The sequence below is a fragment of the Rana temporaria genome, chromosome 4, assembly GCF_905171775.1.
Source record: "Rana temporaria chromosome 4, aRanTem1.1, whole genome shotgun sequence".
Lineage (NCBI taxonomy): Eukaryota > Metazoa > Chordata > Amphibia > Anura > Ranidae > Rana > Rana temporaria.
Genome location: NC_053492.1, coordinates 41,158,149 through 41,172,858, shown reverse-complemented (window position 1 = coordinate 41,172,858; position 14,710 = coordinate 41,158,149). Strand labels below are relative to the sequence as shown.

At 43.9% G+C, this 14,710-nt stretch overlaps 1 protein-coding gene across 1 annotated transcript in view; it reads left to right on the top strand.

The window, feature by feature from the left end:
- Positions 1-14,710, top strand: part of LOC120936169 (cytochrome P450 2K6-like) — a 31,281-nt gene that overhangs the window by 13,699 nt on the left and 2,872 nt on the right. The window contains exons 5-8 of the mRNA XM_040348323.1: positions 961-1,134; positions 3,741-3,882; positions 6,954-7,138; positions 7,808-7,949. Of these exons, the coding sequence (XP_040204257.1) occupies positions 961-1,134; positions 3,741-3,882; positions 6,954-7,138; positions 7,808-7,949 (643 nt within the window). The remainder of the gene's footprint in view (positions 1-960; positions 1,135-3,740; positions 3,883-6,953; positions 7,139-7,807; positions 7,950-14,710) is intronic.

Genomic DNA, 14,710 nt, shown 5'->3' with positions numbered 1-14,710 from the left:
CTCCACCCAGCGGGCGCCGAAGTATTACACCTACGATCCGAAGGCGTACGAAGCCAGTCCAATAGTTTATTAGCTGCCATAATAAAGTTTATTTTCAGAAACCTTCGGATCTCCCATGATTCAATGATTCAATGATGCAAATCATCTAGTCTTCCGAGCTCCTTCTGCTTGTCACCTTCTCCTGGGGGATGGAAATGATTACCCATTAAGGCTGGGTTCACACTACTACACTACTTTCATCCTACTTTGCTCTGCTACATCGGTCCTACATTTATCCTACATTGGTCCTACATCCATCCTACTTTCATGAACAGGATACTACTTTGGTCCGACTTCAATGACATTCAATGGGCTGAAGTAGGATCAATGTTGGACCAAAAGTAGTACAGGGAGCATTTTCAAAGTCGGACCGACTTGTGTAGGACCAGTTAAGACGGCTCTCATAGGGAAACATTGACCACAGAGCAAAGTAGGATGAAAGTAGTGTAGTAGTGTGAACCCAGCCTAAGTCTGACGTTCAGTGGAGACATAGAAAGCACTGCAGCGCAGTGTCCTAAATCACTGTCTCTGGCCAAGCACCTGACTACACTCACTTTTAAGTTCAGGTCCATTTTAAATACCCTTGAGTAAAAGTCTAGAAGATATACCTTTCCTTAAAGGATGGTCCCAATTATTGATTACCTCCCTAGCGCAGACCACTAGGACATTTACCTTAACGATTCACTGGGCTGATAAATAATGATAATGCAGATAGGTAACCATTCTAAACACAGGCTGCTCGAACATGCTTAACAGCTGACCGATTCAGTAAATGACCTGAGCTTTGCATACTTCGAAGAAAAGAAAAACTGAGGTTGTTTTCACCCTTAATGCTCCCTCCATCCACATCACAAAAACATTGTAACACATACTGCAAAAAAGCAAGGTCCCAACATTCATACAATTTTGTCTTTTTCTCAGATCTACAATTTCTTCCCCATCTTCTATTATCTGTGTGGAGCACACAGCCAGGTGATGCAGAATATAAAAGATATACACAACTTTTTGAAGACAGAGTTTGTGGAGCACCTGCAAGGACTGGATAGAGATGACCAGAGAGGGTTTATTGATGCATTCCTTGTCAAGCAAGAAGAGGTAACAATGTGTAATGAACTTATAGGGGGTTCATTACTAAAGGCAAATCCATTTTGCACTACAAGTGCAAACTACAAGTGCAAAGTGCACTTGAAATTGCACTGAAAGTGCAGTCGCTGTAAATCTGAGGGGTAGATCTGAAATTAAGGGAAGCTCTGCTGATTTCATCATCCAATCATGTGCAAGCTAAAATGCTGTTTTTGTTTTCCTTGCATGCAGTGCCGATCCTGACCTCCCTGGGGCCCTAAGAAAATGACATGGCACATTAAAAATGAGAAGGGGGGCGCTGACGACAGTGACATGTCACATTAAAGAAAGTTGAGAAGCGGGGGTAGGGGGTGTTCTGCTGTCGGAAATTACATCTTACATTAAATTGAGAAGCAGGGGGTGCTGACTTCTTACCTCTTCCCCCATGCAGTCAGCGAGTTGAGAAGCGGGGTGAGGGGGCGAAAATTACTTCTCAACAGGCGGGGCCTCTAGTAATTTGGGGGGCCCTTTGTAGCTTTGCGGGGCTCTAAGCGGCTTGCATAGTGAGCCTATAGGGCGGATCGGCCCTGCTTGCATGTCCCCCTCGGATCTACAGCGACTGTACTTCCAAATGCAATTTTAGTGCAATTTCAAGTTCACTTTGCACTTGTAGTTTGCACTTGTAGTGCAAAATGGATTTGCCTTTCGTAAATAGCCCCCATAATGTCATATACCCAAATTTAAAGACTATCCTCAGGCAAAATGTTTTATCTTGTTTTAAATTGGATGGGGAAGGCCTCAATTCTTGGTTGAATTTTTGTTGTCATTTTTACATATTTGGAAAATTGTTCATCCCATTTATTCCTGGCAAAAGTCTATTCAACTTAGGAACAAACAAAAAATGTTTTTCAGACTGTAGAGTGGGGTAATTGTATTAACCTTTGTGTAGGCAGGGCATAGGAGAAGAGTACGCGACTCAAGAGAAGCCACCACAAAGTCACCTGGACAGTGAATTTGTTTTGTATTAGTTTGATAAGGATTATACATAGTAATAGTAATGCACTGATGACAGAGGCGCAATATAATTGCTGTAAAAGAATGCCCAGTTTGCATTGTTCGTATTTTTTTGTTCCGTTTCGTCCGCACAGCAAAAACGTTCGTATTGTTTTGTTCCGTTTCGTCTCGTTCCGTAGATTCGTAAAGATTTGTAATTTCGTAAGAGACTCAAGTTTTCCTATTCGGACTCGTTCGTATTTCGTAAGACGCAAGTTTTCCTATTCAGACCCGTTCGTATTTTTGTAACAGTTTTATTTTCGTTTATACTGAATGATTCGTAAATCTGTCTAATTTATTTTCGTTGATTCGAAATTCGTAAATTTGTTAGATAATAATTTCCGTTTAATGGATTGGTAATTTTGTAAATACATAGCAACACGCGGCTAATCCATATTAAGATATACTTTCTCTTAAGCCCCGTACACACGATCGTACTTTTTGCCAACAAACGTCAAAATGAGCGTTTTCCAAAAAATCCGACCGTGTGTACGCTCTATCGGACAAACTTTTCGGTTTCAAAAGTCTGGCCAACTCCCTTCAGACAAAAATCCACAGAAAAGTTTGTTTGGAGTCCGATCGTGTGTATGGGACTTTACACTGTACAATGCACACTGTACAAAAGAGATAAGCTGATTGGCTAAGATATTAAGTAATCACTCACTAACTACACTGCCCAGTGCCCATTTGAAAGAACAATACAAGTACACAAATTTACTAACAGACAAAAAAACGGATTTACAAAACACACAAATGAAAATACGAACATACGAATGAAAATACGAACAGACAAAGGATTTAAAATACGGAATGCAAATTGTTCGTTATAGATGTAATTTTCGTTCTTTTGCTTTTTTGGTGTTTCGTATTTTAGTAAGATTTTCCAATCATATGTTCGTATTTTCGCTTGTTCGTTATTTTGCTTATTCGAAATTCCATAATTTTCGTATTTTGGTTCTTTCAGCTTTTCGGATGTTCGAATTGATACGAATGTACGAAAACTAACAATTTCGTACGGAAATCAATTTGTTAAGAACGGGAACGCACATGTCTATTAATCATGACCTTAGCCAGTGGGACTTTGTCCCTAGCCTCACATATGCTCCTGGGGCACCCAAATTAAATGGGGCATCTCCTACATCAGAACCTCCATCAAGATGGCTGCTGCAGATCTTACAGGAATTCCAAATTGTCCAATCTGACAATTTAACAAGATGGCTGCTGGAGCCCACAAGGAGAGACCATTCCCCTTATCGAACGCATCTTCACCTGGAGAAGTGGTACTATGGCCTCAGGCTGGAGGAATATACAGACTGCACCTGCCTACAATTGGACTATGCAAATATAGATAATTTATTCTCCATGACGAAGAGAATGTTAACATTTCAGGAGGACACAAACACTAACAACTATTACTAACAACTCTTATTTATCAAAAATATTATTTTGGCTAATCTAAAGAGGGAGGGAAGTTTTTTTTTTTCTAGATTGCACCTTATCTTTAAATATGTTTTCCTTATTATTATTATTATTATTATTATTATTATTATTATTATTATTATTATTTGTTACTGTTTCTTACTTAGGAAAAATTGGATCCTGATACATATTTCCATGAAATGAATTTGCTGAGCACAGTGACAACTTTATTTATGGCTGGGACTGAAACCACCTCGGCCACCATCCGCTGGGCCCTCATATATATGATACAATACCCTGAAATTCAAAGTAAGTATTTGTTGTGAGGGTTATTATTTTTATTAAGGATGAGTGAATCTGCCCAAGTTCAATTTGCAGAGGCTTCGTCAAATTCTGCTTAAAGGGGTTGTAAAGGTCATTTTTTTCCCCTAAATAGCTTCCTTTACCTTAGTGCAGTCCTCCTTCACTTACCTCATCCTTCCATTTTGCTTTTAAATGTCCTTATTTCTTCTGAGAAATCATCACTTCCTGTTCTTCTGTCTGTAACTACACACAGTAATGCAAGGCTTTCTCCCTGGTGTGGAGAAAGCCTCTTGAGGGGGGAGGGGGCAAGCAGGCAAGTCAGGACACTCTCTACTTTGCAGATAGAGAAAGGAGCTGTGTTTTAGTGGGCTTCCTGACACTCCTGCTCGCCCCCTCCCCCCTCAAGAGGCTTTCTCCACACCAGGGAGAAAGCCTTGCATTACTGTGTGGCGTTACAGACAGAAGAACAGGAAGTGAGGATTTCTCAGGAGAAATAAGAACATTTAAAAGCAAAATCGAAGGATGAGGTAAGTGAAGGAGGACTGCACTAAGGTAAAGGAAGCTATTTAGGAGGGGGGATTACCTTTACTACCCCTTTAAAATCTCAAAAACCCTAACTTAGCATTGAGCCCTACTGAAGTCTATGAGAGGATGAATCTTGACACTAAAATCGGGCCATTATCAAGGCTAGTATGTAGCTATTGTCAAAAGTGCATGGGGAGCTGGACATTATGATGGGAAAATTTAACAAAACAAACAAAAATATCAAAGAGTAGAAAGAGGGTCCCTTTATTGCAGCTTTGAGAGCAACATGAGAACAACATAAATCCTTTAAACGTGTGGTCCCCAGCCTTTTTGGCATCGGGGACTGGCGTTGTGGAAGAAAATTGTGCCCAAGGCCCGGGGGGGGGGGGGGGGTATGCGGCTTTTCGTGGGCAATTTATCGGGGCAGTGGCTGGTGTTAGCGTTTCAATCATCACGGCACCATGGTTGATATAGTGTCAAGATAATTAAAGCGCATTATTAGTTCCACTCACCATAATGCAGAATGTGTCACCAGATGCAGAGTGTCACTTGCTACTTCGCCTGCCACCAGATTCTGATTGTCACTTGCCACGTCACCTGCCTCCAGATGTGGATTGCCACTTGCCACGTCGCCTACATTCAGATGCAGCAGGTCACTTGCCACACCGCCTGCCCTCAGATGTGTTTTGTCCCCTGCCATATCGCATGTCACCAGATACGAATTGTCACTTGTCACATCACCAAATGCGGTCTGTCACTTGCCACGTTACCTTCCATCAGATGCAGCTTGTCATTTGCCACATCACCTGCCACCAGATGTGGATTGTCACCTGCCACCAAATGTGGTTTGTCACATGCCACCACATGAAGATTGTCACTGCAGTGGTGACAGCACAGGCTTGCGCATTAGTTCAGAGGCAAGCTTGGAGTAGTGGGTAGTAGTGAGGGAGAACAGAGGTGATGGGGGGCAGGCTGTTAGAGATGACCACCTCTCTGCTCCTCTGCCTCACCTACAGCAGTGTAGCAGTGTCCTGCCGCGCTGTGTGGGCGGAAGAGCAGTGATGCGGGCGGTGAGAGATGATCTCATCTCTCTGATCCCCTGTCTCACCTCCAGCAGCCCTGCTGTGAGTGCAGGAGAGCGGTGTTGTAGGCGGGTGGTGAGAGATGACGTCAGACAGTGCAGCCTTTGCGGCCCGGCTGCAAACAGGCCATGGCCCACAGCCTGGAGGTTGATGACCCCTGCTTTAAACTACATGCTTTCAACTCACTCCTTCATTCTCCTCACGTATCAATAATCAGATATATCAGTTTGGATGTCACACCACTTCCTCAAACTTAATCTATCAAAAACTTATAATTTTTCCTCCCCCACGTGCCTCTTCCCCTGATCTCTCTCTCTGTCAAAATTGATGGCACAACTATCCAACTTTTAGCCCATCCCCATATGCCAAGGTCCTAGGAGTAGTCCTGAACTCTGAAATCTCCTTTAAGCCTCAAGTCCAATAACTGTTTAAATCTTGACGCCTCAACCTCCGCAACATCTCCAAAATACACCCCTTTTTAACCAATGACACAACAAAACTCTTAATTCACTCCCTTATCATCTCTCGCCTCGATTACTGCAACTCCCTCCTCATTGGCTTACCTCTACATATTCTATTCCCCCTTCAGTCCATCATGAATGCTGCTGCCAGACTCATCCACCTTACCAATCGCTCTGTCTCTGTTACTCCTCTGTCAATCCTGGCTTCCGCTTACCCAACAAATTAAATTCAAAATACTAACAACTACCTACAAAGCCATCCACAACTCTGCCCCCAGCTACATCACTGACCTAGTTTCTAAATACCAACCTAATCGTTCTCTTCGTTCTTCTCAAGACGTCCTGCTCTCTAGCTCTCTTATCACCTCCTCCCATGCTCGTCTCCAGGATTTTTCCAGAGCCTCTCCAAGCCTATGGAACTCCTTACCCCAATCTGTCCGTTTATCTCCTTCTCTATTAGCTTTTAGAGGATCCCTGAAAACCTCCCTCTTCAGAGAAGCCTATCCTACCCACACCTAACTACTGTATTTTCATTTTGTCCATCTGATCATTCCCTTTACAACTATTACCCTTTGTTCCATTTGACCCTCCCTTCTAGATTGTAAGCTCTAACGAGCAGGGCCCTCTGATCCCTCCTGTATTGAATTGTATTGTGACTGTACTGTCTTCCCTGATGTTGTAAAGCCCTGCGCAAACTGTTGGCGCTATATAAACCCTGTATAATAATAATGATGCTTGGGAGATTCATGTGCTGTATGAGGTCTTATAAAACAGCACGATTTTTTCATGGTGACAACTGTAAAATGTTGGATTATTCATTTCCTGCTTTCTTGATGACAAAGGCCACCAGAACAAATGGTGAGAGTGAATCTCTCAGGTGGTCCACCTTCTTGGTGAGCTTGTGGGTTATTATACCACACCTCTAAATGCCTATAGATATAATTCAGTCATCATTATTATTATCTAAACATTTCATGCATGTGTTTTATGTTCTTAATATTTTCCTTAGAGAAAGTACATGAGGAAATTAATAGAGTAATTGGATCGGTTCAGCCACGGATTGATCATCGTAAGGACATGCCCTACACAAACGCAGTCATCCATGAGACACAGAGATTTGCCAATATCTTACCTATGAATCTTCCCCGAGAAACTACAAGAGATGTAACCTTTCAGGGTTACCATCTACCAAAGGTCATTTTTACTTTGTTTGTTCATTTTGCTTTTCTGGTGCACATTGTAGGGATAAGACTTATCTTTTGTAGCAAATATCGCACATTTTACCATATTTAAAGTGCAGCTCTATAAAACATTTACAGCTTATCTAAACCCCCCAAAATTTTACATATTGCACATTTCCAGTCCTTACATGTTGTAAGAGCCGGTTCACACTGGGGAGGCACGACTTCGGGGGCGACTCGGCAAGGCGTCCTGAAGACGACTTCAGAGGCGACTTGCAAAATGACATCTGTATAGAAGTCAATGCAAGTCGCCCCGAGTCGCCCCCGAAGTCGTACAAGAACCTTTTTCTTAGTCGGAGCGACTTGCGTCGCTCCTATTAGAACGGTTCTATTGACTAGAATAGGACGCGACTTGTCAGGTGGCTGAGTCGCCTGACGAGTCGCCCCAGTGTGAACCGGCTCTAACTGCATTTGTTTTCTTCTTTTATAGCCCTTTTCATTTGTTTTCACCTGGTGATCCTACAAATAACACAATTCTAGTACCTTCATATCTAGTATCTACATTCATTTCTCCACTGTATCTGTGTCTGAGTGGGAGGATGGAGACAAAAATCCAAACAATTTGAAGGTACAATATTCCAATATAATTTTTAAATGTTTTTATTTCCATCTTTTTTTTTAGGGAACGTACATTGTTCCTCTTCTAGAATCTGTATTATATGATAAAACTCAATTTGAAAGACCAGAGTCGTTCTATCCGGAACATTTCCTTGATTCACAGGGGGCATTTGTGAAGAAGGAGGCTTTCATGCCCTTTTCAGCAGGTAATATACTGTATTTGACAACAGATATGCACAAACAATATTTACACAAATATACCATTACTGTAATTTACAAAGCTCACAATTCTACCCCTCACCCACTGTGGTCTTATAGAGTACCCAAAACCAAATGGCACATGGCACAGTGCATTCATCAAGTCACATGGTCAATGTAGAATATAATGTCACAGGATAGCTTGACAGCATAGTGCCATTCCCAGAGTTCCCTAAACACTATTACTACATTCTTCCAGAGTCACTGAGATCCCAGGAAGCAAAATTGTTCTAAAGGAATAGAGACTTAACTATTGTTCCAGCAAAAGTAATGCTGCAGGGACCGGTGTAATTCTAAAGTATTTTACACTAGGCACAGCATATTCTTAAGCACTGTGCCTAGCATGAAACGTTTCAGAATAGCATGCATTCTTGCAGGATATTTTAATAAAGATGTAACCGCGTAATGGTGCGCTGTTTCATTAATTAATCTAGTAAGATGATAGAAATTATTATATCCAAAGATTAAATAAATTAAACCATCATATTAACTATCAAAATAATGATTTACAAAAAATTATAATAACCCACATTGCTTATACTTATGCAATACTTATAAGTGCAATTAATTCCAGAATTCATATGGTTAAATTGTACTCCAACAAAAACAAATGAATTAAACATGTGTTCCAGAGTCCACATAAAAAATGCTCCAACAGTTCATATAATCTAATTGCATAGAGTTTATGTGTGGTTCCAAATAGACATGTGCGTTCCCGTTCGTAACAAATGGATTTTCGTACAAATTTGTTAGTTTTCGTACATTCGTATCAATTTGAACATCCGAAAAGCTGAAAGAACCAAAATACGAAAATTACGGAATTACGAATAAGCAAAATAACGAACAAGCGAAAATACGAACGTATGATTGGACAATCTTACTAAAATACAAAACATCGAAAAAGCAAAAGAACGAAAATGACATCTATAACAAACGATTTGCATTCCGTATTTTAAATCCTTTGTCTGTTCGTATTTTCATTCATATGTTTGTATTTTCATTTGTGTGTTTTGTAAATCTGTTTCTTTGTCTGTTCATAAATTTGTATACTTGTATCGTTCTTTCGAATGGGCACTGGGCAGTGTAGTTAGTGAATGATTACTTAATATCTTAGCCAATCAGCTTATCTCTTTTGTGCTGAGTCACATTGTACAGTTTAAAGCCTCGTACACACGATCGGACTTCAAACAAACTTTTCCGTGGATTTTTGTTTGAAGGGAGTTGGCCGGACTTTTGAAACCGAAAAAGTTTGTCCGATAGAGCGTACACACGGTCAGATTTTTTGGAAAACGCTAATTTTGGCGTTTGTTGGCTTAATATGGATTAGCCGCGTGTTGCTATGTATTTACGAAAGTACAAAATTACGAATCCATTAAACGAAAATTATTATCTAACAAAATTACGAATTTCGAATCAACGAAAATAAATTAGACAGAATTACGAATCATTCAGTATAAAACAAAATAAAACTGTTACGAAAATACGAACGGGTCCGAATAGGGAAACTTGCGTCTTACGAAATACGAACGGTTCCGAAAATAAAAAAATTGAGTCTTACGAAATTATGAATCTTTACGAATCTACGGAACGAGACTAAATGGAACAAAAAAATACGAAAATTTTTGTTGTGCAGACGAAACGGAACAAAAAAAATATGAAAATGTTTGTTGTGCACATGTCTAGTTCCAAATTTCCCACATGTGAGAAAGGGGGAAAAAAAAAGTGTCCTTGTGCAAAATAAATTAAACGTGCTCCAACACCAAAAGATTTGTCCGCTTACCAGACAAATTGATCCCAGACAGGAGATTATATGCGCATAAATAGGATCACATCTAAGGGTTAGTTATCAGCCGCCCTCAGAAGGTTAGGATGGAACCAAGCTCACATCACATAGAGCTTGTTATGATAAAAGAAATAGGGAGTGCTCATAGTGCATCAGGGATGGCCCGTCCATTAAGGGACGCCAGATGCACGCGTTTCAGACGTTAGTCCTTAGTCATGATTAAGGACTAACGTCCGAAACGCGTAGACTGTTTTACAGCTCTGTACATGTACATGTATTTATTAAAGAAATACTATTTTGGATGTCATCCTTTGTTGCCCGACCATCCCTTTCCTTAGCTGTGCACCAGTGATTGTTTTCACATTGACAGATTCCTTCACATTTAGATTTCAGAGTGTGCCTTCCTGTCTGCTTGGTAGACATAGCAGACTGTTACACCAATAAACCTCATCAAAAATGGAGCTATCCAGCCATGTCTTTGTAAATAACTATCACATAGCTGTTAAAGCGGAGTTCCAGCCAAAAGTGGAACTTCCGCTTAATCCACTCCTTGCCCCCTTACGTGCCACATTTGGCATGTAATTTTTTTGGGGGGGAGTGGGAGCTTCAGGAGGGGTGGGACTTCCTGTCCCACTTCCTCCTTCCTCCCAGGGACTGCTTAGGCTATACGTCATATCGCCTACATCGGCCCCTCCCTGTAGGCGATCGCCTGGTACACGTGTCAGGTCCCAGGCGATTATCTGACCAATCACAGTGCGCAGTGCCACTAGCGCGTTTTTTCTTAGATATCTTTTTAATGTGAAACAATAAATATTTTTGGATACTCAACAATGCGTGGCTTATTATTATATCAATGCTGCCTAAAAGAACCAATCTAGATTTGTGGTGTTTACATTGACAATGATGAGTATTTAGTACAGGAAAATAAACATGACACTACGATAACCTAGGAGAAAGCTACAATAAACCCAAATAAGAAAATAATCAACAAAGAAAGTTCTGACTAGAACAGGGGAAGAAACATTGGGCCTTAGGCACTGGTGGCGGTGCCACAACACTGCAACCCCTAACATATACTCTAGTCGGAGCGCATTCATAAGCCCTGCTGCAAAGTATTGCATCAAAAATTGTTATTACACGCCCCTGTTAAACAGGGGCAGAACAATTGGGCCTTAGGCACAACACTGCAACCCCTCACAGAAAATGTAATTGGAGCGCAGCAAAGAGCCACATGCAAAGTATTGCATCAAATTTTTTTATTATACGCCCCTGTTAAACAGGGGCAGAAAAATTGGGCCTTAGGCACTGGTGGCGGTGCCACAACACTGCAACCCCTCACAGATACTGTAATTGGAGCGCAGCAAAGAGCCACATGCAAAGTATTGCATCAAAAATTGTTATTATACGCCCCTGTTAAACAGGGGCAGAAAAATAGGGTCTTAGGCACTGGTGGCGGTGCCCAGAACCAACAATGTTCTTACTAGCTATGAGCAAGATCATTGAGGAGGAAAAGGATATTCAGTCAGCAGCATAACAGGACAGTCACTCAGCATCAGCATAGGCAGTCTCCAAGGGATCTGACATTTCAAAAAAATTATTCAGTTACATCAGCATAAGGTGCTTGGTAGCTGGTGTTGATCCAAGCCTGATTCATTTTTATGAAGGTCAGTCGATCGACGGAGTCGGTGGAGAGGCACACCCTGGGATCGGTCACAAAGCCTCCAGCAGCACTGAATGTGCGTTCTGAAAGAACGCTAGATGCAGGACAAGCCAGTAGCTAAATTGCGTACTGTGCAAGCTCTGGCCAGTGATCCATCCTCAAGACCCAGTAAGCAAGAGGATTTTCGGTAGGGAAGGTGTCCAAGTCTGATCTTGCCCCTAGGTATTTCTGCACCATGTAAACCAGACGCTGGCGATGGTTGCTGGAACTGGTCATACCTTGGGGCTGCGGACTAAAAAATTGTCTAAACGCATTGGTCAGACGGTCACCTTCTCCACCACTCCTTCTGTGACTCACCGAAGCCTCAGCAACACGTTGTCCAGGACCAGGATTTGGTAATCCCCCAGGTTCTGGGAACGCGTTGCACAGACCTTTCTGCAAGGCCTCCCGAAGATGTTTCATCTTCTGCTCCCTCTGCGACGACAAGATAAGGTCCGCAACCTTACTCTTGTAACGTGGATCAAGGAGAGTTGCCAGCCAGTAATGATCCCTCTCCTTGATACCACGAATACGAGGATCCTTACGCAGGCTTAGCAGGATCAGGGAGGCCATGCAGCGTAGGTTTGCTAAGGCATTCGGGGCACAGTCCTCTGGGTCACTGAGGACAACAGGATCCACAGCCACCTCATCCCAGCCACGTAAAAGTCCATGGGTTCCTTGGGACTGTAAGTGATCCCTTGAAGACTGCTGCTGCTGATGCTGAGTGCTAGGCTCCATCTCCATGCGGCTGATACAATCATCCTCCTCCTCCTCCTCGTCCTCTTCCTGTGTGCTAGGCGGGCAAGCTGGACCACTGTCTGGATAAAGGGGGCCTTGAGAAGTAAGGAAGTCCTCCTCTTCCTCCCTCTGTTCTGCCTCAAGGGCCCTGTCCATTATTCCACGTAGCGTGTGCTCCAACATGTGAATAAGAGGGACAGTCTCACTGATGTGTGCACTGTCACTGCTCACCATCCTCGTGGCCTCCTCAAATGGTGACAGGACAGTGCATGCATCCCTGATCAAGGCCCACTGGCATGGGGAAAAAAAAACAAGCTCTCCTGACCCAGTTCTGCTGCCATATTGTCACAGGTACTCATTGATGGCCCTCTGCTGCGTGTGCAGCCGCTGCAGCATGGCCAATGTAGAGTTCCATCTGGTGGGCATGTCACAGATTAGGCGGTTTTTGGGCAGGTTGTATTCCCTTTGGAGGTCTGTCAGCTGAGCAGTGGCATTATATGACCTTCGGAAATGCACACAGACTTTCCTGGCCTGCTCCAGGACATCCTGTAAGCCTGGGTACCTGCCCAAGAACCGCTGCACCACCAAATTCAGAACATGAGCAAAACAGGGAACATAGGTCAGTTGTCCATGTCGCAGGGCAGAGAGGAGGTTGGTGCCATTGTCGCTAACAACCAATTTCTGGCTTAAGCTGGCGTGGTGTCAACCACCTCTGAGCCTGACCCTGCAGAGCTGACAGAACCTCTGCCCCAGTGTGGCTCCTGTCTCCCAAGCACACCAGCTCTAGCACCGCATGGCATCTCTTTGCCTGCATTCCTGCGTAGCCCCTCGTACGCCTACGGAGCATTGCTGGTTCCGAGGACACATCAGCACAGGAAGAGGCCACAGAGGAAGAAGAAGAGGAGGGGGTGGAGGAGAGAGGTGTGTCACAACCAGTAGTAGTGTTTTGGAGGCGTGGTGGCGGAACAACCTCCAACACTACTGTACCTTGCCCTGCGTCCTTCCCAGCTGCCAGCAGAGTCACCCAATGCGCCGTGAAAGAGAGGTAACGTCCCTGTCCATGCCTGCTGGACCATGAGTCAGCGGTAAGATGCACCTTACCACTGACCGCCCTGTCCAGCGAGGCATTAACATTGCCATCCACATGCCGGTAGAGAGCCGGAATCGCCTTCCGTGAGAAAAAGTGGCGTTTGGGAACTTGCCACTGAGGTACCGCACATTCCACAAACTCACGGAAGGGGGCAGAATCTACCAACTGAAAAGGCAGCAATTGAAGTGCTAGCAATTTCGCTAAGCTAGCATTCAACCGCTGGGCATGTGGATGGCTGGGAGAGTACTTCTTTCGGTGCTGCAGCAGCTGGAGCAGGGAAACTTGTCTGGTACAATCTGCCATCGGTGTACCGCTAGTAGATTGCCCGCATGTACTACTAGTTTGTGACACACCTAATTCTACACCTTCAGTCCTATCAGTGCAGGCTTCAGAGAGGACTGAAGGTATAGTGGGGTTGGAGATCCCAGCTGATGAGGGGCAAGGGGATGTCCGCTTTGTTCTTTGGTGTGGGTCTTTCAGATATGCTTGCCAACGAACTGCATGGCAGGTCAACATATGTCTGGTCAAGCATGCAGTGCCCAAGCGGGTGATGTTTTGGCCACGCGAGATACGCTTGAGACATATGTTGCAAATAGCAACGGTGCGATCTGATGCACATGTCTCAAAAAAGGCCCACACCAAAGAACTTTTGCAGTAACGCTGAGACACAGCAGCGCCCTGCACAGGCATAGCTCTGCAATGTAATGCAGTTGGTGTGCTGCCCTTAAGCTGTCCCCTGGAGGGCATCCTGCCTCTTTGGAGATGTGCCTGTGCCTCCTCCTCCTCCTCTCTCCTTTCAGGCACCCACGTAGAGCCAGTGACCTCATCATCCCCTCCCTCCTCATCACTGTCGAAAACCTGGCAGTATACTGCAGCTGGGGGAACATGACTGCCAGATTGCTGTCCCTCTCGGGCACCCCCTCTCTCTGGGCTCACTTTACTGCCTTCCTCTATCTGTTTGTTGTATCATCGGAGCCTTCAAAACGCTGCACATCTTAATGCAGCATGTACCCAACACTGTGTTGAAACAGTTCTGGGGACTCCTCAGGAGGACATGGTGGGACTAGGGAAGGAGTTAGTGATGCCATTCTGCAGAGGGAAGAGGACGCCTTGGCAGCTGCTTTGCCAGACAAAGTAAGCTCAGCCTGGGTGAGAGAGGATGAGGAGGATGAGGACGGCTTGGTCATCCACTCTACCAATTTGTCTGCATGTTGAGGCTCAACACGGCCAGCTCCCAAAAAGAAGGACGAGCGTGTCCAACGGCCATGTTCTGAAGAGGATGCACCGTGTTCACCACCAGCACTGTTGCCTCAAGATGTCTAGAGTCTGCTTGCCCCCGTGACTCTCTGCCTCTCTTTGTTGCCCTTCCTGACATTATAATGGCCTGCAGAGGACAAAG